The 22,990-nt window shown below is 33.9% G+C and overlaps 1 protein-coding gene across 2 annotated transcripts in view; it reads left to right on the top strand.

The window, feature by feature from the left end:
- The window catches only part of LOC105225232 (ER membrane protein complex subunit 2), a 90,347-nt gene extending 71,952 nt beyond the window's left edge, over nt 1-18,395 (top strand). The window contains exons 4-5 of one of the 2 annotated variants that reach the window (XM_049448104.1): nt 17,817-17,912; nt 17,989-18,395. In XM_049448104.1, the coding sequence (XP_049304061.1) occupies nt 17,817-17,912; nt 17,989-18,174 (282 nt within the window). In that variant the 3' untranslated portion in view covers nt 18,175-18,395. Of the gene's footprint in view, nt 1-17,816; nt 17,913-17,960 lie in introns of both variants that reach the window. The other variant, XM_049448105.1, reaches the window with a different exon arrangement.
- Nucleotides 18,396-22,990: the final 4,595 nt, after the last annotated feature.

Genomic DNA, 22,990 nt, shown 5'->3' with positions numbered 1-22,990 from the left:
ACTGTAATACGCGAAAAGTAAGAAACTCGCGAACAGCTGTGGACACAGATGGAAACGAATAAAAACAAGAAATAAATTAAGTAAGCAAAGTAAATTAACACTAACAATTGCACTACTTAAAATGTAGCACAACAACAAATTTAAAATGACTCGGCGGAATAAATTAAAATTAGCCAACACACAATTACTAAATATCAATTGATTCAAACAGCGCAGTATAACACTGATACTTATCGTAAAAGATCACTTAATCCAGACACTTTCAAATAAAGTTTTAAATAAAATTAAACAAATTCGCCAGAGCACGAAACAAAGCACAGCTGAACACGAGAAGGGTTGCCAATATTATGTTTGTGTTATCGACGCGAAAATGTGCTTCGAACAAAGAGCCAACATTAAATTTTGTTTTAAAATTCGTAAAGCCTTTATCAAAACGTTTCAATTGATGAAACAAGTTTATGGCGATGACTGCCTATCCCGTAGCAGAGTGCACGAGTGGTTTTAACGTTTTCAAAGCGGTCGTGAGGACATAAATAACGGTAAACATGTGGGCGAATCGAAATCCATGATCACCGGGAGATCCATCGAAACTGTGCGTGAGTTCATCAAAAATCAGCCGAAATCATTATTGACATGCTTTTGGACCGTGCAAAAAGCTATATTGAAGCAGAAGGAGACTATTTTGTATAAAATAAATTGTTTTGCCGAAAAAACCATTTATTCTGTTTTTTTTTTAAGTCTGGTTTACTTTGGAACGCACTTTTATATTATTTCTTTCACTGAAATACTTTTAATTATTTATTTTTCAACAACACAAAAAATTATGTTCCTAAATTAAAATCTGCGCCATTTATGTGTCCACTCAAATTCAGCATTGACTATGCCTAATTGATAACGGTAAACAAAAAGCAAAACATGACGGAATATTTGGACAGTACATTAAAACTTTAGTACAGCAGCACCAAATTCAATGCAACATTTTTGCATTTTAAACAACTTTAACTTAAACAATTTTAACATTTATATGAAATGCAACTTTTTCATGTGTTCACAGCTGTATCTAGAATAAGTAATGTACATATGTAATTGAAGATATTTGAGGTGGGACATATAGGAACTAATTAAATGTATTTACAAATATTTTCAAAATTTTCCTTACATTTTTCGCTTTAGATATTGTATGCTGCAATGGAATTAAATTATTAATTTAAAATATATTTAAAAAATACAAATTTCTGCACTTATGTACCTTTCTACGCGCTAAAAATACGAATGGCTCCCAATTTTCTCTGGTTTTTTATTTCCCTTTTTGGGATATTCATTTAGCACTATTGACACTTATGTTTTCTCTTTTGCACTCATTCAATAAGAACAAGAAATGAGATAACTACCTTATTTAAATTTTATTCTGTTTGGGAAATTCGAAATGCATTACCTCTAACATGATTATTATTATACCACCGGACATGTTCATCTGGAACATTCTCCCGGTCAACAAAAGTAACTTCTGGAATGGCGGCCGCAGCTTGAAATAGTTGTTTAGTTTTTACTTTATAGTTACATCTCCTTGAATTTCTTATGGTGTTTTACTATGCTCTGTAACTCTATGATGTTCTTTAAACTTGTAAAGGTTTTTTCAATAAGAGCCCTACAAAAGTTTTTTTTAAATAAAGCAAACACTTTATTCCTCTGAAAGTACATTCGATGCATTATGCTTGCATAAGTCCAGACGCTAAATCCAATTTTTGACAGTTTTCAAGCATAAATCGGCAGATACTGTTGCAATTTCACGTTCGATATTCGTATGAAGTTCATTAATCGTCGAGGGCACTTACCGTAGACTTGTCGCAGAGAACGTTTAATATAGAGAAGGTTCACGGCGCGAATAACGTAAAAATATTTTTGGCTAACTCGGCAGAGATGGAAGAGTCTCACCACAGACAAATTATGAGCGAGTTTCACCACATTTAACAGCGATTGAGGGGTTTTTAGAGTCTATGAGAATAACATGTAAATGTAAATAAAAGAGAACCAATGCAGGGCAATATACATACATGTGTATTTACATGCAGGTGACTTTTGGTTGGCGGAAAAGTTCCTGTATGCTTTTGTATACTATATAACGGGTGATTTTTTTGAGGTTAGGATTTTCATGCATTAGTATTTGACAGATCACGTGGGATTTCAGACATGGTGTCAAAGAGAAAGATGCTCAGTATGCTTTGACATTTCATCATGAATAGACTTACTAACGAGCAACGCTTGCAAATCATTGAATTTTATTACCAAAATCAGTGTTCGGTTCGAAATGTGTTTCGCGCGCGTGTTTTGTTCAGCGATGAGGCTCATTTCTGGTTGAATGGCTACGTAAATAAGCAAAATTGCCGCATTTGGGGTGAAGAGCAACCAGAAGCCGTTCAAGAACTGCCCATGCATCCCGAAAAATGCACTGTTTGGTGTGGTTTGTACGCTGGTGGAATCATTGGACCGTATTTTTTCAAAGATGCTGTTGGACGCAACGTTACGGTGAATGGCGATCGCTATCGTTCGATGCTAACAAACTTTTTGTTGCCAAAAATGGAAGAACTGAACTTGGTTGACATGTGGTTTCAACAAGATGGCGCTACATGCCACACAGCTCGCGATTCTATGGCCATTTTGAGGGAAAACTTCGGACAACAATTCATCTCAAGAAATGGACCCGTAAGTTGGCCACCAAGATCATGCGATTTAACGCCTTTAGACTATTTTTTGTGGGGCTACGTCAAGTCTAAAGTCTACAGAAATAAGCCAGCAACTATTCCAGCTTTGGAAGACAACATTTCCGAAGAAATTCGGGCTATTCCGGCCGAAATGCTCGAAAAAGTTGCCCAAAATTGGACTTTCCGAATGGACCACCTAAGACGCAGCCGCGGTCAACATTTAAATGAAATTATCTTCAAAAAGTAAATGTCATGAACCAATCTAACGTTTCAAATAAAGAACCGATGAGATTTTGCAAATTTTATGCGTTTTTTTTTTTAAAAAAGTTATCAAGCTCTTAAAAAATCACCCTTTACAAGTAGTTAGATTTTTTCTAAGTCTAATATACGTATGTATGCATGCTCCTTATGATACTCCCAACAATAGCATTGTGATATTTTCATGCTTCATGTTAGCTTTCAACCAGAGGATCGCTTGTGTGTGATACATATGCAAATACATATATATGTATGAATGTATGCTTTTGCGTTTTGCCATCGCCAATTCAATATTGACATGTAAACATAATTATGATATGAGTATAATTTTATATGAATGCATAGTACTATTTACAGTCAATTTGGACTTGAATATTTAATAATTTTATTTGATTTTTACATAATATACTATACTAATAAATATTTTTGTATTATTTCTTAGTAATAGAAATTGAATTTATCACAACAATATAAATACATCGTCTATCATATTAATCTTATTATCTACTCATATGATTGCATGTATACGCATGTGCGCGTTCAGAAATTCATATCATGATTTTATCACTTATCAATATATGTATTACATGTGCGCGCATTGATCTGCATGTTCATATATTCATATATACTTATATGTACATATATTTGTATACACTTCCGAACAAATAATGCACAAGCATACAAACATACATACATATGCGTACACATGTAAATATGTCACCACAAAAAATTGAAGCATTGTTCTACAAAAACAACAATTGTCTAAATAGCAGAAGCATCACAAGTCAATATGGCAGCCGAATTGGCGAAGCCCAAATGTAGTAAATTTTACAACAAAAACGATTTCATTCATAAACGCAGGCGCATATTCCACAAACGACCTCGCTTCATTCTTAAAAACAGACGCCGTAACATCTCCCCGAGCATGCCTTTGCCAACAAGCGTCTTTTCGCGACGATGGCAAAAGCTAAAAATCATAAATTGAACAACTTTCTGATGATTCTTCACAGAAAGAAGTGAGAAAAGTGGCAACATAGGAGTTGTCGATTTATAATATTTGTCTAAAATATTTTTCCGTGACTCGCAAAAATCTGCGTCGATATGTATGCAAGCTCATACATATGCATACATATTTACGCTAGTTTGTCGGCGAAGCTGTTACAGCGGCAAGGGGAGCGGTCAATAGGCGGCCATTCGTTTATTTTTTTCGGCACAGCTTGGATTTTCTATCATCACACAAGTGCTGAACACATTGAGTGCGACAGACTGTTCTGTCAAATATTAGAATACACACGTTCTTAGGGACACAGTTATTGAGGCAGCTGCACAACTAGTTACATAACTGTGTCCATAAGAACGTGTGTATTTTAATATTTGACAGAACAGTCTGTCGCACTCAATGTGTTCAGCACTTGACTCTTTGACAAGACGCCAGTTTCGGCCATTGGTTGATCTTGACAACGGAGATGCGAAAGATGCGTGCGACTACATATTTGGCTGCCATATTGACTTGTGACGCTGCTGATGCTATTTCAAACGATTGTTGTTTTTGTAAAGCAATGTTTGTAGTTTTTGCGGGTGACATATCTACATGTGAACGCATATATGTAAGTATGTACATATGTTGTATGTGTGCCAATGTCATACGCACATATTTATGTATGTACACATGAGCAGCGCGCACATGTTATTATTGATAAGTGATTATATGATTTGAATTCGCGAAAGCGAACATAAACACTCTATCTTTATTAATGTGAAAATAAAGCCTATTTTATAATTATTTTTTGAATATATCAAATCATATTTATATGTATACTTCATAGCATACATATGTATGTATGTATATAACAAACTATCATAATATTATTAAAAAAATGAAATATATTACAATTGTGACAAATGTACAGTGACTCACACGTCTAACTGGACGCGTGCATTGCCAATGATGGCACCCTCCAATCATATAGTGAACATTTTAAAAATGATACATATGATACATCAAATTAAAGGAAAAATCTTCTATTTTATTTTTAGAAACTTAAAAATAGTAATAAATTTATTCACTGCGTAAAATTTAGAGAAATAGCTCCCAACATATAAAATTTGTTCCACACAACTAACCGGAAAATTACAAGAAGTAACCTTCTACAAGTAACGATACTTCTGATCGTTGTGGAATTCCACTGGAATAAACACTGAATATTTTTTCAGCATATTAGTAGTTACCGGTAAGTCTGTGAGTAAGCCACACAACAATATGACACCCCCACGTGCTCATTCTTGTATCGAAATTCTGAAGCTAATTATTCAGTTATGGGAAGAAAGAAAAACCATTAAAGATATTTCGGAGATTGTGAAAAGAGTTAATTCAACTGTCTTCGATATTATAAAAAAGTTTGAGAAGGAAAATAGGATCAATAATATTAGTAGAGCTGGTCAAGGAAAGAAGCTAACACAAGCCGAAGAAAAGTTTACACTGAAAATTGTTGAAAAAAATCCATTTTCCTCGGCGGAAAATGTAAGAAACATATTGGAAAATGAAAAAGGGAAAAAGGTTTCAGCTGAAGCAATTCGCCGCACACTTAGAAGTTTCGATTTACATGGTACAGCAGTTGTAAAAAAGCCGTGCATACACGAGCTTGATGAGTTTTTACAAAGGGCAAATGGCATAATTTTGATTTAGTAATTATAAAACCGTATTATTACTTCTTTTTCAAGGTTCTTTTCACACACGAAAGCCAGTTTAACTTGCAGGGATCTGATGGCTGAAGTTTTGTATGGCGGCGTCCCAACGAAGCTTACTTGCCAAAACATACTAGGGCAACACTTAAGCACGGTGGTGGGCCAGTAATGGTTTTAGGATGCATATCGGCTAAAGGAAGGGGCAACCTGCATTTTGTGCAAGGTATTATGTATGGTTTCCAATATGTCGACATTTTAAAGGAAATTTTTTGTGTCACATTGGGAATTAAAGACAATTTTACAATTTACCAAGACAACGATCCGAAGCACAAATCGGAGATTGCTCGTATTTGGTTAATATACAATTGCCCTCATGTCCTGGGGTCACCTGCCCAATCCCCAGATCTGAACGTTATTGAGCACGTATGACAAGAAGTCAGTCGAAAAGTGTACTAAAGACAGTATTCCAATGTTGCTGGGCTCAAAAGGTCTATTTTGGAGGCTTGGAACACAATACCACCAGAATTTTGTCAAAAACTTGTCGCCTCTATACCAAGGCGACTAGAAGCAGTTTTATCTGCAAAAGGATATGCTACGAAATATAAGTAATCATTAGCTTTTTAAAAAATCCGGTTAGTTGTGTGGAACGAATTTTATATGTTGCGAGCTATTTCTCTAAATTTTACGCAGTGTATAAATTTATTACTATTTTTAAGTTTCTTAAAATAAAATAGAAGATTTTTCCTTTAATTTGATGTATCATATCTATCATTTTTAAGATGTTCACTATATGATTGGAGGGTTCCATCATTGGCAATGCGCGCGTCCGGTTAGACGTGAGAGTCACTGTACATTAATCGTAAATTTTATCATTCAAAACTTACATACATATATGCACATATATCATAACCATATGTATGTATTTATGTTCGCTTTCGCGAATTCAAATCATATAATCACATGTATGTATATTGCCCTGCATTGGTTCTCTTTTATTTACATTTACATGTATTCTCATAGACTCTAAAAACCCCTCAATCGCTGTTAAATGTGGTGAAACTCGCTCATAATTTGTCTGTGGTGAGACTCTTCCATCTCTGCCGAGTTAGCCAAAAATATTTTTACGTTATTCGCGCCGTGAACCTTCTCTATATTAAACGTTCTCTGCTTGTCGTAGCCCCACAGGAAATAGTCTAACGGCATCCAATCGCACGACCGAGGTGGCCAATTGACTGAGCTATTTCATGAGATAACACACAAACTTGGGTTTCATCCCATTGAAAACCACATATTGTCCAAGTTCATATAATCAAATTCGGACAAAAAATATTTGGTTATCATTGAGCGGTAGCGATTCCCATTCATATTAACGTACCGGTCTTGATCATCACCGAAGAAGTACGGCCCAATAACGCCGCCGGATCATAAAGCGCACCAAACTGTGATTTTTCAGGATGCAATGGTGACTTTTGGAGTACGAATAAAAGCGTTTTTATTTTATTTAAAAAGAACTTTTGTAGCGCTCTTAAAGTTGGGGCCACTAACTTAGAATTTCTGTAGTAAATATATTAATATCGACTCGTTATTGGATCGTATATCTTTCCATGATGAAATGGCAAAGCGTACTCAAGAGAAATGTCAAAACAACGGAAAAAATATGGCGTCGTTTGCTGTTCCTATCGGTTTACTTTTGTAGCTCCCTATTGAAAACCTCTATAGTTAACGTTTCTGGTTGCGAAATTACTTGTGTAGGTAGTTCCTTTTCTTCCATCATAGTTGATTTAAAGATGCTTCAATCAACTTTTGTGTGTGGTATTGTGGTGGAGGTGCAAGAAAAATTTCTTTGCAACCTTCGTGTACATCCTATTTCGAATTGCCCTTCGATGGAATGTTGAAGAATTATTTTGAATTACTGCATTCGATATCTATAGTTCCATCTGAAAAAGATATTACAATATAGAGCCAAACTACTATGACCAATTTGTAATCTTATCCAATAGCTGGCCAATGACCATTTTTGAATATGCATCTAAACCGAAATTTTAAATTAATTGGAATCATAATTTCTTGCTCACGTTGAAACAGAATTTGAATTACTCTGTATAATGTTGCCGTTTTGATCACTACCTTCTTATGTAATATAATTACTTTACCTCTTATGAGGTTGTACACATATTTTAGTATATTATCTTTTTGGTCTCTTAAAAATGTCTCCTAAGTTGACATTTTTAAGATTTTTGTGGATTTTGAATATTTCCTCTTTTGGAAATTCGTAAGCGGATTCACCGGAGGACCTTAACATCGTTGGCGCCACGCGGTATATCAATATGCTCGAATTTATTCACAGCAATATTTTAAAACATAAATAATTTTAAACAATAACAAACAATAATACCAAATTAAAAAAAACTCAATTAATTTTCGCGTAAAAACTCTCCTCCGCACATCTAAAGTGGTTATCAGCTAGTTCTGTCGCACGGCAAACCAGCTGTCTACGCAGAGTTGTAGGTGACCAGGGACAATACATTATCTGCACGTACAGTCGTTAAGGCAGTTTCTTTTACTTAACGTATCAACAGAGATAATATTCTCCACTACGAAGAAATTAATATGTGTCCCAGAATTCCAAACCACGACCATATCGGTTGAATCTAGTTTCAGAAATATAAGGATTACATTTATTATTAATATATAGCCCACCTAGATACAATATCAAAATGGACTTGTACACAGAACTTATACTAAAACAATTTTAACTCGAAACACTCCCAATGTGGTTCAAGAGTTACGACACCGAAAGGGAGAGGGTTATTTAAAGCTGTTATGGCCACTGGATACGACTTCATGTCTACTGGCAATCCGACTTTTTTTTCATCACTCGACAAATATCCAAGACCTTGATTACCATGGAAAATGGATTGGACTTAAATTTGGAGATATTGAGAAACCTCGTCATATCATCCAATCTCACTGTTGCCTATTTTGTCCAAACTACTTGAAGTTGTAATTATCAGAAGACTTCTGTACATAATTGAAGAAAAGGACCTTATACCAATTCATCAATTTGGATTTAGATCGCAACATTCCACAATCGATCAAGTTCATAGAATAACAGATATGTATAATAGAAGATGCGATGGAAAAAACAAAATTGCAGAGCTGTTTTTCTTGACGTACCCCAGGCGCTCGATAGAGTATGACATACATGGCTTACTTCATAAATCAAGACTTCTCTTTCCACAGCATCTAACTGAACTACTTGCCTCTTACCTGAGTAACCGCTACTTCAGAATAAAGTAGGGACCATCATATACTAAGTTACTGCCAATAAAAACAGGTATACCAAGGAAGTATCCGGAGGCCACTCTTATACATTTTGTTTACTAGCGATATGCCTAGGCCGCCAAACAGCACAATCGCCACATTTGCAGATGATACCTGCATCATTACTACCGATAAAAATGAAGCTGAGTCGTCGAACAGAATGCATTCTTCAATCAATCTAATTATAGAATGGACACAAAAATAGAATATTACTCTAAACGAGTTGAAGTCTATCTATATAAACTTTACTAACAAAAGTGCTACGTATATCCCCTTATATATAGAGAATGAAGTAATCCCGTACTCCACCTCGGCAAAATATCTTGGTTTGACGCTATATGCAAAGTTAAAGTGGAAAGAGCATATACAAAGAAAAGTTGCAGAACTAGAACTACAATACAGCAAAATAAAACCTCAATTAAAATCCTAGTCTGCAATCAAACGTTAAACCGATCTCGACATACAAAATTCAACTTTGGAGATGCGCTGCACCGTTATACATACATCGAAGCAGTGCAAAGATTCCAAAACAAAGTACTGCTAAAAATTGTAAATGCCCCGTGGTGCATACGAAATTCAGATCTACAATCGTGATCTTCACAAAAAAATGGTTCGGGAAGTCATTCACGAAACGACATCGAAACATTTTTTTTTTCAAAATTATTTTTATTTATTGGATCTGCTTTTTCTTAAAGCCTAACAATAAGTTATAAAATCTTAAAGCTATTTAAAAACTAGACAGGCTCAAGCAAGGGATTGAGCTGTTTTGGTGATACGTCACTCTTTAATACGCAGGCATATCTCTTCTTTTAAGTCGTGTTTGATCGCAGGAATGTACTAAAGCATTAGCCAAAGGGTTTGGGTGATCTCGGAGTTTAGATATATATCGAAACATGACACAAGGTTACAAAAACACGTAAAAGCTGAAGGCCGACAATTAGGAGAGGCTAGAGGCGCATATTGAAAAGTACAACGTTTCAAGACCTTCCAAGCAAATAACAAATTTTATAATATTTAGTTTTTAAAACAATGTTTAGTTTTTGAAAAAAGCTTCTTAATAGAGCTTTTATTGTTTTGTCACTAGTTGCAATTTGAATGAAATGTAAAACCATATCTTTGTTACGTCACAATCAATCAATCACAAAAAATATATATGAGCATTTCCACAGAATCGTCAACCAGGACCAAAAATTAAAATGGTAATAAAGATACAATTTTTTTTAATACGATTTTACAAAGATGTTTAAATTTTTTGAATATAATGTTTTCATAACCTCTCTTTGGTACTTTCATGAAAAATTTGACCTGAAACCTGAAAACTGATTTGTTTTTACTTTGAGCTATTCTAGACGTATTTTTTCTCTTGAGTTATTTTATATGAATAACTTATGTTATGGTTGTACTTTTCCACAAAATCTCTTTATTAATACCAAATAAGAAAAGAAAAATGCAAAGAGGCCAAACAAAAATCGAATAACGGTAAATTTTTATTTTGCTTATTATTTACGATCTAATCGTACGTTCGCGACCGAAAACGTCATTTGTTGCTATTACTTCACATTGAGTGGAAACAGGTGCCTAAAAAAATACGACTAAAGCAAGTTAAGTAATCAGAAAACAAAATTACTTCAGGTAAACAGTGCATCAAACTTTTTATTTCGATTTTCAAAATTTCGTACGTTCGCGACCGTACGTATTGATTTGTTTTTAAACAAGTACATATTTTTAATTATTATTTTAATACGCACATATTTATGTATATATATAAAGATGGGTCAAACATTTGCTAAATCGCAAATGCAAATGTTAAATGGCAGTACTGGAGGAAAGTGAGCGATCGTGTAATTTTGACTTGCACTGTTGCTGCGTTATCGGACTTGCTCCATGAACTACAAGTTCGACTGACAAATTTTCAAGCAACATTTCATTGAAAAGCGGGCTCAACAAAATTATTTTGAAAACGTAAGAAAAAATATCACGCCAGGGGTACTTGTCCTATAGGAATTATAGGCTGGTGTGCCGAAATGAAATTCAAAGCGCACATTTGAACTATGTATAAGCAAGTTGTTTAATGAAACTAAGTCGTTTGCAGTAATTAGTGATAGTTTAAATCACAGCAAAATCGATGTTTACGTTTTCATAACGAAGCTTATTCAAGAGATAAAAAAACAGCATTGCTTGGAGTTTACCTGATTTACTGGCCGAATTTGGTTGTAAAAAACACAAAGTCACATGGTGAAGGTGCAGTCGATGGCGTTGGAGCAGTTGAGAAAAGAAAAATCTGGCAAATTACGAGAGCAAAAAATGTCGTTTTAAACGATGCATTCTCTTTTCACAATTGTGCACAAGAGCACATTACTGGAATTAAAATTTTATATATTGGAGCTGATACAATTTCCGAGATATCTCCAACTTTATATCGAAAATGGAAGGATATATTGCAGGTATCAGAATGGTGCATTCGATTTCCTACGACGAAAATCTTAAGCTACGAACTGCTCGTACGGCCTATTCAAAATATAACAATATTAAATAAATATTTCTTGTGCTTTTATGTATATGTTTATATCTTTTCAATCAATAGAAGGGATATTAGTTTGCTTTATTTATGAAAAGCTTTCCAAAATCCAAATAAAAACTTGATGGAAAAATCGTACGTTCGCGACTGGTACTCAACCTTATAAATAAAAAACCAATGGAAAAATTTCAGCGTGCAATTAGTTAGGAGGAAGTTACTTTATTCCAATTTAATATAAATTAATCCTTTTAAAATATTTTGCTCCATTTCGCTATTTTTCTAGTTGCACCCAAAAGCAACTTCCATTAATCGCACGTTCGCGACCGCATGTTTGTCGCTAACATATTAAAGAATAAAAATCGAAAGATCCTACCTTTTGCACCAACAAAAGGCCTAGCAAAATGCTATCGAAACATAAAAAAAAATTAAGACAAATTTATTATGTTTTCCTTGTTTTTTGAACTATAAATGCGTGCGAACGTACGGTTCGCGACCGTTGGAAATGTCCTTATGTATGCATACTAGCAGACCCGGTCATGCGTTGCTGTGGCTAAATTTTTTGTTATACAACATTAGGGCAATTCAGAATTTTGTGCATTTGAGTTTGCAATATTATGCAATTGCAAATATTTACCATCAACAATGAATGCCTTTTTTGTAGTTTTCGTGCAACCCTTGCAAATACCATTATGTTTTCCTTGTTTTTTGAACTATAAATGCGTGCGAACGTACGGTTCGCGACCGTTGGAAATGTCCTTATGTATGCATACTAGCAGACTCGGTCATGCGTTGCTGTGGCTAAATTTTTTGTTATACAACATTAGGGCAATTCAGAATTTTGTGCATTTGAGTTTGCAATATTATGCAATTGCAAATATTTACCATCAACAATGAATGCCTTTTTTGTAGTTTTCGTGCAACCCTTGCAAATACCATTAATTCACAGCTGATTGGTGAAGAAAAACATTGTTTGTAAACAAAATTATCGCACAAATTGGAAAATATGCCGAAAAAAAGTTTTAGGGAAAAATTAACTGACGCAATTGTGGACATTGAAGGTAAGAAATATTTTTATGCGGAACATAGCACAAATGTAAATTTTCTTGACATTTAAAATGAGACTCCTGACTAACAGAATCACTAAATTACTATAGTCACTATTAGAGACATGAGACAATCGTCTCACGCAGAATACCGATATTAGTTTATGTTAAAGGCTTTGGTAATGCAGTCGAAGTTGATGGAATGTCCTCTTCAAAAGTAACAGGCGCATTTTGCGGCGCTGGCGTAATTTCCGTCTGCAAAAATATTTTCACAATACCAATTTGATAATAACTTCAAAATTATATTACCATTTCCAATCGAACAGTAGGATGCCTCCGTTCCATATGTTTTTTTTAATTTGATATTGACGTTTTATATGATATTTTGCATTTACAAATATCACATTTTGCGAAAACAGCATCCACTTTAAAAAATTGCTACACATAACTCGTTTTGGTTCTTTTTGACACAGACATCTTTAATTTTTATTAAGTATAAGCAAACTGATTTTTAACCGTTTCGTACAATTAATGTACATGATCCGTTATTTTTTAAAACGCACATTTTTAAAGTCACAATAAATATATTCTCTGAAGGTTTTTTTTCAATATAAGGATACTCAATAGAAACTATTTAAAGTAAACGAAAACATACTTTTAAAAATATTTCGTTACTTATAAAATACTTTTTATAAGTTTTTTTTAAATTACTATATAAATTGATGCAATTTTAAGATTAAAAGTTTTATAATTGGCTTTACTACAGCATTGAGGTTTCTGTAATCAATTTAATTTGTACATAAATATTACCCGTTTAAAGATAAATTTACTTTTTATATGTTAGACAATTTATACTTATCTAAAATTGAAGAAAATTCATAGCTTTAATGAATATGAATTCATCACAGTCGCAATTTTTTATATTCCACGGTGAATGCTATTTTGTCACGGTCGCAATTTTTCATGTGATACTGTGACTGCAACTTTGTTCGTTTATTTCTGTCACTGCTACTTTAGGAAACTTGTCACAGCTGTGACCAGTGATTTTTAAGTAGAAGTGACAAAGTCACAGGTACTCAAATATTTGCCATCTCTAATTGAATGCACTAGTTTTTTTGCAACATCGGCCCCGATTTTCAGCCATTCTTTTGAAAGGACTCTTTTAAGCTGATCTTTTGATGTTATATTGTGATTTTGAACCTTTTTATCTAGCAAATCCCACAGATGCTCGATGGGGTTAAGGTCAGGTGACTGGGGAGGTGTTCGCAGTAAATGGGGCACATTATAAATAAGCCAAAGCCGTACAATCTCAGCCGTATGCTTGGGATCATTATCATGTTGGAAATAAAATTTGTTTTTAAATTGGCCAAGTAATCTTCTTTTTTCATAGTCTCATCTATGAAAATGAGATTACCCACGCCTGCAGTTGCCATACACCCCCATACCATAACCCCACCACCACCGTGCTTCACTGTGGTTTGCAAGTTCTGAAGTTACAGTTCTGTTTTTTTCCGGCCATGTTAAAATACGACCATCTGAGCGGTAGATATTAAATTTGCTTTCATCGGAGAATAACACTTTTTCCCAAAATGAAATATTTTTGGATTGGTATTCTTTTGCAAAATCCAAGCGCTTTTTCTTATTTATCTTACTTATGCAAGGTTTTTTGCGGCAAACCCTGGCATTGAACCCAGCTTCATTCAGCACACGTCGAACTGTGCGAGGGTGTACGGTTATGTCCAAATTTTCATTTATTGTTGCTGCAATTTTGGAAGATGCAGTTTTGGGATTTTTTCACCATTCTTGTTATTTTTCGCTTGTCTGTTTCACGAACGGCCAGTGCGAAGGCAATTTTTGTACGTGTTTGTTTCTTCGAAACGTTTTAAAATGCTGCGCACGGTTGATCGCGGCCTCGAAACAATAGAGCACACTTCCTTTTTGGATTTTCCACTAGTTAATGACTTCACAATTATTTTTCTCTCCTCCTCTATGGTTTCTTTACCCTTACGACCCATTTTTACTTAATTGCGCAAAATATAAACTAACGGTAAATTATTTTGACACATTCTCACATACAATACAAACTATGATATTGCCAGATACAAATATTTATGTAAACGCTCCAGCTTCTTTTCTTAAGGCGACCATAAGCTTCGTATACAGTAAGTGGCGAATACTTTTGTCCAACCATTTTCTGAACTTCCTGGAGTTTTTAGCTTAAATATTAAAATTTATTATTTTTAATTGGAGTTTTTTTGTCAAGAATGAATGTATGGATGTATTTATTGAAGTATAACGTAAAACTAACATTTCGAATATTTTTTTTATAGTTTGAACCTAATTCATTTATAGCTTGTTCAGTGGCGAATACTTTTGTCCATCTGTGTATATTGTAATTAAACAGTTTTGAACAATCAAGTACTATTAATTTAAAAGCTATTATAATTTCACTGTATTATCTTCACTATAATATGAATTTATATACTTACATATATACTTCAGTAACACGTGGCCGGTTATGCTAACATCAAAAATTGAAAAAGTAAGAATAATTCAATATTTTATTGCAAATAATTTTTCTATTGATAGGAATATTATTTTATTACAAATTCTTTGTCTATTATTTGACAGTCACAATTATCCGTTAGCTCCGAAATATTCTAACAGATGCCGTTAACTTTTGGCTGGATTGAATAAGTATTCAATAGATGGAGCTACATATGTTAAAAACACAAATTTAATAGCATAATAACTACGTATTGCTGAAACTAAGGTATAGCCTAAATTTATTTTGTATTTGAATTAATTAGTGATTATGCTATTAAATTGTAGCTTATATAAAAGGTTTGTATTTTTAATATAGCGCCATCTGTTAGAATATTTTGGAGCTAATAAATAAGTCTGTCAAATAATTCACGAATAATATACAAATATTTTGCTAATATAATATTGGGATTATAAATTGAGATGTAAGGTATCCTGTCTCTCAAGTTGGATCGAATTGCACACGGTGTGCAATAAAAATTTAAAATTGATTCAGTAGTTAGGCGTCCATCGCGGACAAACAACGTGACACGCGATTTTTATGAATAAAGATATGTATATATATTTAAAAAGCTCGTGTTAAAATTTGAGACTAATCGGTTTAGCCGTTTTTGATAATGTTGGTCACAGACTTTGAAAACACCATTTTGAGATAAACGTGTTTAAGTTTATCATTGTACTCCCAAGCACTCTGAAACGCCTTTTCAAATTTACGTGTAACTTCGAAAACATTCACGGAACGATATGAAATTTTTCGTGTGAATTCTTAAATATACATATGATGTAATTGAGGAAATAAAAAAAAAAAATAATTTTTTGAAAATTCTAACTTTATATAATGCCTTAAATTATGCCAACAAGCAATGTTGCTTTAGATGCTTCATGAATGATCAACTTTCCTGATTTCGAAATTTTGCAATCTTCCTCCTACCCGTTGCTAACTCCCATTTAATTCTCAAAGTTAGCTGCATTTTCGTTGGCAACATTGTTAAATTTTAATCAGTTTTAAAAATAACGTGTTGATATGTTTTTGTAATAAAAATTGTTTTGTAATAATTGATAGGCTAACAACCGCAATGTTTATCTTCCATCCATTTTCATTGAAAATATTATAAAAATTACAATCAGCTGTTTTCGAGAGTTTCAAATTCGCATACCTGCCGTCTGTCACCTACAAATTTTGATATTGATTATTGTATATTTTCTAACATACTCTACATTTCCATGTTCTAAAGCAACATTTTGTTGCGTGTTGTCCTAAGCACCTAAAACATATCTGATTTTTACGTACCAGCTCCAATTGACATTCGACATACAAGTATATTTTTAATTTTTCGTATCGAGATATGTCATCCCTTGAAATTTCAGCGCTAATTTAGATCAATTTACCGTACAAAATAAATATGTATCTTATTTTACTACACTAATTCACGTTGTAGATTTGGCTTTGTTTATTGAAAAATAACAATTAGGTGATGAAGAAAAAGCTGCTGTGTTCGCAAATGTTGTAGTATTAAAAAAATTGCGTATATTCGTTTTTTATACTCTCGCAACAAAATTGCTAAGGAGTGTATTATAGTTTTGTTCACATAACGGTTGTTTGTAATCCTAAAACTAAAAGAGTCAGATATAGGGTTATATATACCAAAGTGATCAGGGTGACGAGTAGAGTTGAAATCCGGATGTCTGTCTGTCTGTCCGTCCGTGCAAGCTGTAACTTGAGTAAAAATTGAGATATCATGATGAAACTTGGTACACGTATTTCTTGGCTCCATAAAAAGGTTAAGTTCGAAGATGGGCAAAATCGGCCTACTGCCACGCCCACAAAAAGGCGAAAACCGAAAACCTATAAAGTGTCATAACTAAGCCATAAATAAAGATACTAAAGTGAAATTTGACACAAAGGATCGCATTAGGGAGATTCATATTTGGACGTAATTTTTTTGGAAAAGTGGGCGTGGCCCCCAACTAAGTTTTTTTTACATATCTCGGAAACTAACATAGCTATGTCAACCAAACTCTATAGAGTCGTTTCCTTCAGGCATTTCCATATACAGTTCAAAAATGGAAGAAATCGGATAATAACCACGCCCACCTCCCATACAAAGGTTATGTTGAAAATCACTAAAAGTGCGTTAACCGACTAACAAAAAACGTCAGAAACACTAAATTTTACGGAAGAAATGGCAGAAGGAATCTGCACCCAGGGTTTTTTTTAAATTGAAAATGGGCGTGGCGTCGCCCACTTAAGGACCAAAAACCATATCTCAGGAACTACTAATCTAATTAATTTTACATCAAAATAAAAAAATAAGTAAATGACGGATAATGAAATCTCGATTATCACTTTATCGTGCGAGAGTATAAAATGTTCGGTGACACCCGAACTTAGCCCTTCCTTACTTGTTAATAAAGCTGCTTGTTAAAACGAATCGCTTTTGCTATTATATATTATTGCACATAAGCCCAGATTTTCCATAATCGATTGCTTATAACTTATTTTTTGTAATAAACATTGGCTCCGTTCAAAAAAATTGTTTTGGGTTTTAAATCGTTTTATATTTATCGTCTCGATTCAAGTTTGTTTCGTGTAGTTTATGTATGTGGACACTTTATTAAAAACGTCTTCGCTTTTAGTGAGCTTTTAGTGTCCAGAAGCTGCTGATCCTTGACGAAGCATTAGCGGCAAAGTTCATTTATTTTTCATTTATCTGATATCATTTTGTATTTTATTTATTTTAGGGTGGAATGGAGAATGTGGAAATCGCTCGAATATACTATTCCCAAGCCTTGAAATTGAATCCAAATAATTTGCGTGCATTATATGGTTTATATTTGGTAAGTTTGATATATCATAATAGATAGACCATATATCTAAATTTGTAGGTATGTATATGCTTGCTATGTTTTTCAGTGTTGCAGTTACATTACCAATTCTCGCGCCTTGGGGTCGAAGCGCAAAGAGGCCCAAAAAATGGCGCAATGGGCGTTGGAGACTGCAGGCGTGCGAACAATTTCGTCATCGAAAATTCCTAGCAACGATAAATTAGTTTCAAGTCTAGAATGTGCATTGGGTAGCTTAGATATAAAATCTAATTGACATTATCCTAAACCATTGTTGTAAAATGTATAATAGATTATATTAATGGTCATCCTATTTGATTTCTCTTCTAATACTATAAAAAAAATAAGTTAAAATTTTGGTGCGTTCACTATGCTTAAAGATAACACATAATCATAACCAATTTATGTATTTGGTGATTAACGTTCTGAGACTGGGTTCACGGTCTATTATTAAAATTTAATTCTATACTCCCCCAACTTGTTGCAACATAATTTTTCTTACCTAACGGTTGTTTGTAACACTAATTTGAGATACATAGATATATGCCCGATTTGTGAAATCTGTGAGTCCATACTTAAGATATGCTTAGCAGCTGAATTTCAGTTATTTGTGAAAGGAAGAATGATAAGAAATTATTTTTTGTGAAAAAATATGAGCATAAAACCAAGTGGTACATCTAATTTGCCTTATAAGACTCAATTAAGTATACATTTCTTTTAAAAATCATGCACTATCGCCAGAACAAATGTTTTTGCTTTCATTGTGCTTTTATGCTACAGGAAGTATGTTTAGGACAGTAGGAGATTTATTTGGAGTATCTAAAAGTACGGTATCAAGAGTTATAAGAGTAGTTTTGCACCATATTGCTAAATTAAAAGACGATCACATATATACATATGTATGCCAAAAACGGAAAGAGATCTGAAAAAGTCCCAGAGAGACGTTTTTAAATTAGCTAAATTTCCTCGCGTGTTCACAGCAATTGATTGCACTCATGTAAAAATAATTTCTCCAGGTATAGAAAGTCCAAAAAACTACTTCTCTCAAAATCTTTTTATATACAGGTGGGGAAGATAGATATAGAGCTATTTCGTAACAGAAAAGGTATATTTTCCATCCACGTCCAGACGTTATGTGATAGTAATCTCCGTATCATAGACATCGTTGGCCTGTGGTCTGGATCAAGTCATGATGCTACAATTTTCCGTTAATTTCGGAAATTATTACGGCAATTACATCATGCAACACATTCGAAAAGCTTTTCATCAAATTCAGTTAACAATTTTTTTGATGGTGGTCCTCCAGTTAAATAAAGAGATCTTTTATCCCTTGCAACTCGCTTTTTTACCTCTTTTTTCAGATTAAGATACTATTTCTTCAATGTTTTTCACTTCGATGGCAGTCAGATGGACAGTTTTGAGTTAAAATCATCTTCGGTACGCTTACATGCGACTACTTTCTTAGCGTTCGAGCAAGTGTCCGTCCGCTTGCATTCGATGATTGCTTCATACTTTTCCACCAGTTCCAATAGGTGCTCCGATTCGCGCGGTGAAATTGTTGTTTTCATCCATTTTCGATATAACTTTCCTCGCAAATTTATGTATTGCCTGTTATAATTTAAATATTTCAAACATATTTTTATGGATGATATTTGTAAAACATATGTCATAATGAAATTTTATAGAAATTAAACATTGACTGTGAAACGCAAGCGACTACTCAGTCTGCAACAATGCTTAGCTAAGATTTTATTTGGGCACAATTTAAGTATGGACTGTGAAACCGGGCAATAAAGTTTATACATATATAAACGTCGGAACTTTAGTACTAATAATTTGTATATCAGTGTACATGCGAATATCGGAGTGATAATATTTTGTAGACAGTTGTGTGTGTCAGAGCGTCTTTTGAAGTAGGCAGTGCATAGACGGCATATATTGTATTATCGTACATGTAATTACGCAAATAAGCATATTAGCAGAAATAGGAAACTGTTGTTGAATGACGTCTGATCGCATTCGGCAAACTAAGAAGCAAAGAAGGAGTGCGCGATAATATATAATAACCGCTGTCTCCTCGCAAAATCATTTCCAAACATGGTATTGAGACGAGCAGAACTTACTGTGCTTTAATAAGAGCTTTTAAAAGTGTAAAGTGTTAATTATGGTCAAAACATTTATTTATTTATTTAAGTCTATGAACATTGATTCTTACAGACTAATAGAGAATTAAATTACAGTTAAATAGGTAGGTAACTTAGACAAAAAAACCGAATTGAGGGTATTAGTAAAGGATACCCTAGAGTGAGAAAAATCTAGAAGAGCCCTCTCGGAAATCGTATTAAACTCCCGCATAGCGCGCTTGAGAGGAGCGTATCCAGCGAAATTAGTACTTTCCTTTTTATAGTAAAATGGGGAAACAGATCTAAGACACCGCTGAGGAGTATTGAAGTTAATTTTCCCTAGTAAATAGGGACAGTCAATATCTCCATTAATTACATTGTAAACAAATGAAAGGCAGAGAATGGACCGTCGGTTGTCCAGCAATTTAAAATGAAGAAGCATTAAGCGAGATGTATACGATGGTATTGGGTCAACGAACTTTAAGGAGCGGGGAGCAAATTTAAGAAAAATCTTTTGAACACGCTCGATCCTATTAATTGACGAAATGCAATATGGTCTCCAAATGAACACTGCGTACTCCAAAATGGACCGAACAAACCACAATGACTATTTTATTTAAAAACATTTTTTTTTTTAATTTTTGGTAAGTTATTCCTTTATACATATATGTATATACATATATTTTTTTTGAGGTCTTGTTTATACAAATAATTTTAAAAATTTAAATATTAATTCATTTGTTTATAATGGTAAAAAGACATTACATAAACCAAAGTCAAAATTCATGTGTTCAAAACATTTGCAACTTTTAAATATTCTGAAATTTTTTAAATTTTTAGTTGCATAGCTGTTAATTTTAATAACTTCACTTCTACTAGACTTTTAATGTAACTGTAAGGGATCGATTTTCATTCTCTTTCCAATCTGGCGAAAATTTCATCACAATTTCGGAACATTTCACTGCCTATTTTGTGTTTAACAATCATCCAGATATTCTATATCGGGTTGGGATTGGGAGACTGTGCCGGCCACACCATAGTATTTGTATGATTAGTACTGACCACGATTTTACGAACCTAGACGTGTGGATGTTCTCAATCCGATTAATATGGCAAACCGTTCACTTATGTATGGAATATTTTAACGATATTTCTTTTTGTGAAAGTCCATTTCTAAAATCTTTTATTTTTGCTATAAAAGTCCGAACTGTATTTTTGCCTCCCATTTTCAACCGAAAATATTACAAGGGTCACAAAATACGGAAAAATAATACTAGAAGAATGCGATATTCGCCGTGGCCAAAGAACCATATATCCTTCGCAGAACTTTTCTCTCGTAAACTCGCAACGTCGACTCATCCGTTGTTGACATTGTCCAAGTCTCTGCACCATATAGCAGGACGGGAATTATAAGCGACTTATAGAGTTTGGTTTTTGTTTGTCGAGAGAGGGCTTTGCTTCTCAATTGCCTACTCAGTCCGAAGTAGCACCTGTTGGCAAGAGTTATCCGGTGTTGGATTTCTAGGCTGACATTGTTGATGGTGTTTACGCTGTTTCCAAGATAGACGAAATTATTTACAACTTCAAAGTTATGACTGTCAACAGTGACGTGAGCGCCAAGTCGCGAGTGCGACGACTGTTTGATGACAGAAGATATTTCGTCTTGCCCTCGTTCACTGCCAGACCCATTTGTTTTGCTTCCTAGTCCAATCTGGAGAAAGCAGAAGTAACGGCGCATGTGTTGAGGTCGATGATATCAATATCATCGGCATACGCCAGCAGTTGTACACTCTTATAGAAGATGGTACCTTCTCTATTTAGTTCTGCAGCTCGAACTATTTTTTCACTTTAGTGTATATAAATCGAGAGCCTATGACTTAAGCGATACAAAACTTTCCACATACATATACATATGTTAGTCTAATCCAATCTACAATCTAAAACTGATTAAAATTGGACCATAACTTTTCAGGCTCCTCAGAGAGCATATATAACATGTCGTGATGCCAAAAATGGACAAAATCAGGCAAATACTACCCTAGTTTCATAATCTTCTAGTTGAAATTAAATTGTGTATGTCTTGCAAAATGTAAACTATCTCTATTTATTATAAAATCATTACATGGATTAGAGGTACCCTTTACTTAATTTTGTAAAGATATATTACATATTCACCCCTATCACGCATTTCGACTTGGATTGAAATTTTCTCCGTTTGGCGACTATGGTATCATGCGTTCCGTTCCCGTTCAGTTCAACTTCGAAATTTACAATTCTGCCTATCATGCATTTCGATCGTAGCTCCGTTTTGCTAAGTTGCAATCTTGTTGGCGGAGAACTTTTTGTGTTTTTATTTTGCTGCGAAAATTTTATTATTTGCGTGATTTTTTTTTTAATTTTCTAAAAATGTAAGTAAAACTTGTATTTAAAAGTTGTAAAACACACGATATTTCCAGTATTAGTGATGTTTTTTGAAATGCTTTCAGGTCAAAAACAACAACACCAGAGCTATATGGAAAATTGGCAGATATGATGGAGAGTAAGCTAGATATAGCCAACGGTTTCCACCAGGGTCCTAAAGAAGATATGCAGGCTTTTTGGAAAGAGGAAGCATCAAATTTACTTGCCGTCGTTTCTTCCTCAAACGTATCTAGGACATACTTGAATGCGTCCTTATTCAGACGAAAGTTTTTTTGAATCTAAATAAGTAAAAAAATTGTAATAAAAATGTCTACTTTCACTTGCAATTACTTACAGCCCGTCATTCATCTGGAAGGGATCGCACATATCTCGTAATCTTTTCCTTTCAATTTTCACCCCAGCATTCTGAGATGCGCTGCTCTCCTCCTCAACCAGTAATATCGCCGCGGATAAAGATTCCATAGTTACGTTTAATAAAAATAATAACAATATAAAAATTTTACTTTTATTTATTTTCTTTGAAATGCA

Source organism: Bactrocera dorsalis, chromosome 2 (assembly GCF_023373825.1).
Source record: "Bactrocera dorsalis isolate Fly_Bdor chromosome 2, ASM2337382v1, whole genome shotgun sequence".
In the NCBI taxonomy this organism is placed as follows: Eukaryota; Metazoa; Arthropoda; class Insecta; order Diptera; family Tephritidae; genus Bactrocera; species Bactrocera dorsalis.
Note: the sequence above shows the minus strand (reverse complement) of the source record. Positions and strands in the feature narration are given on the sequence as shown.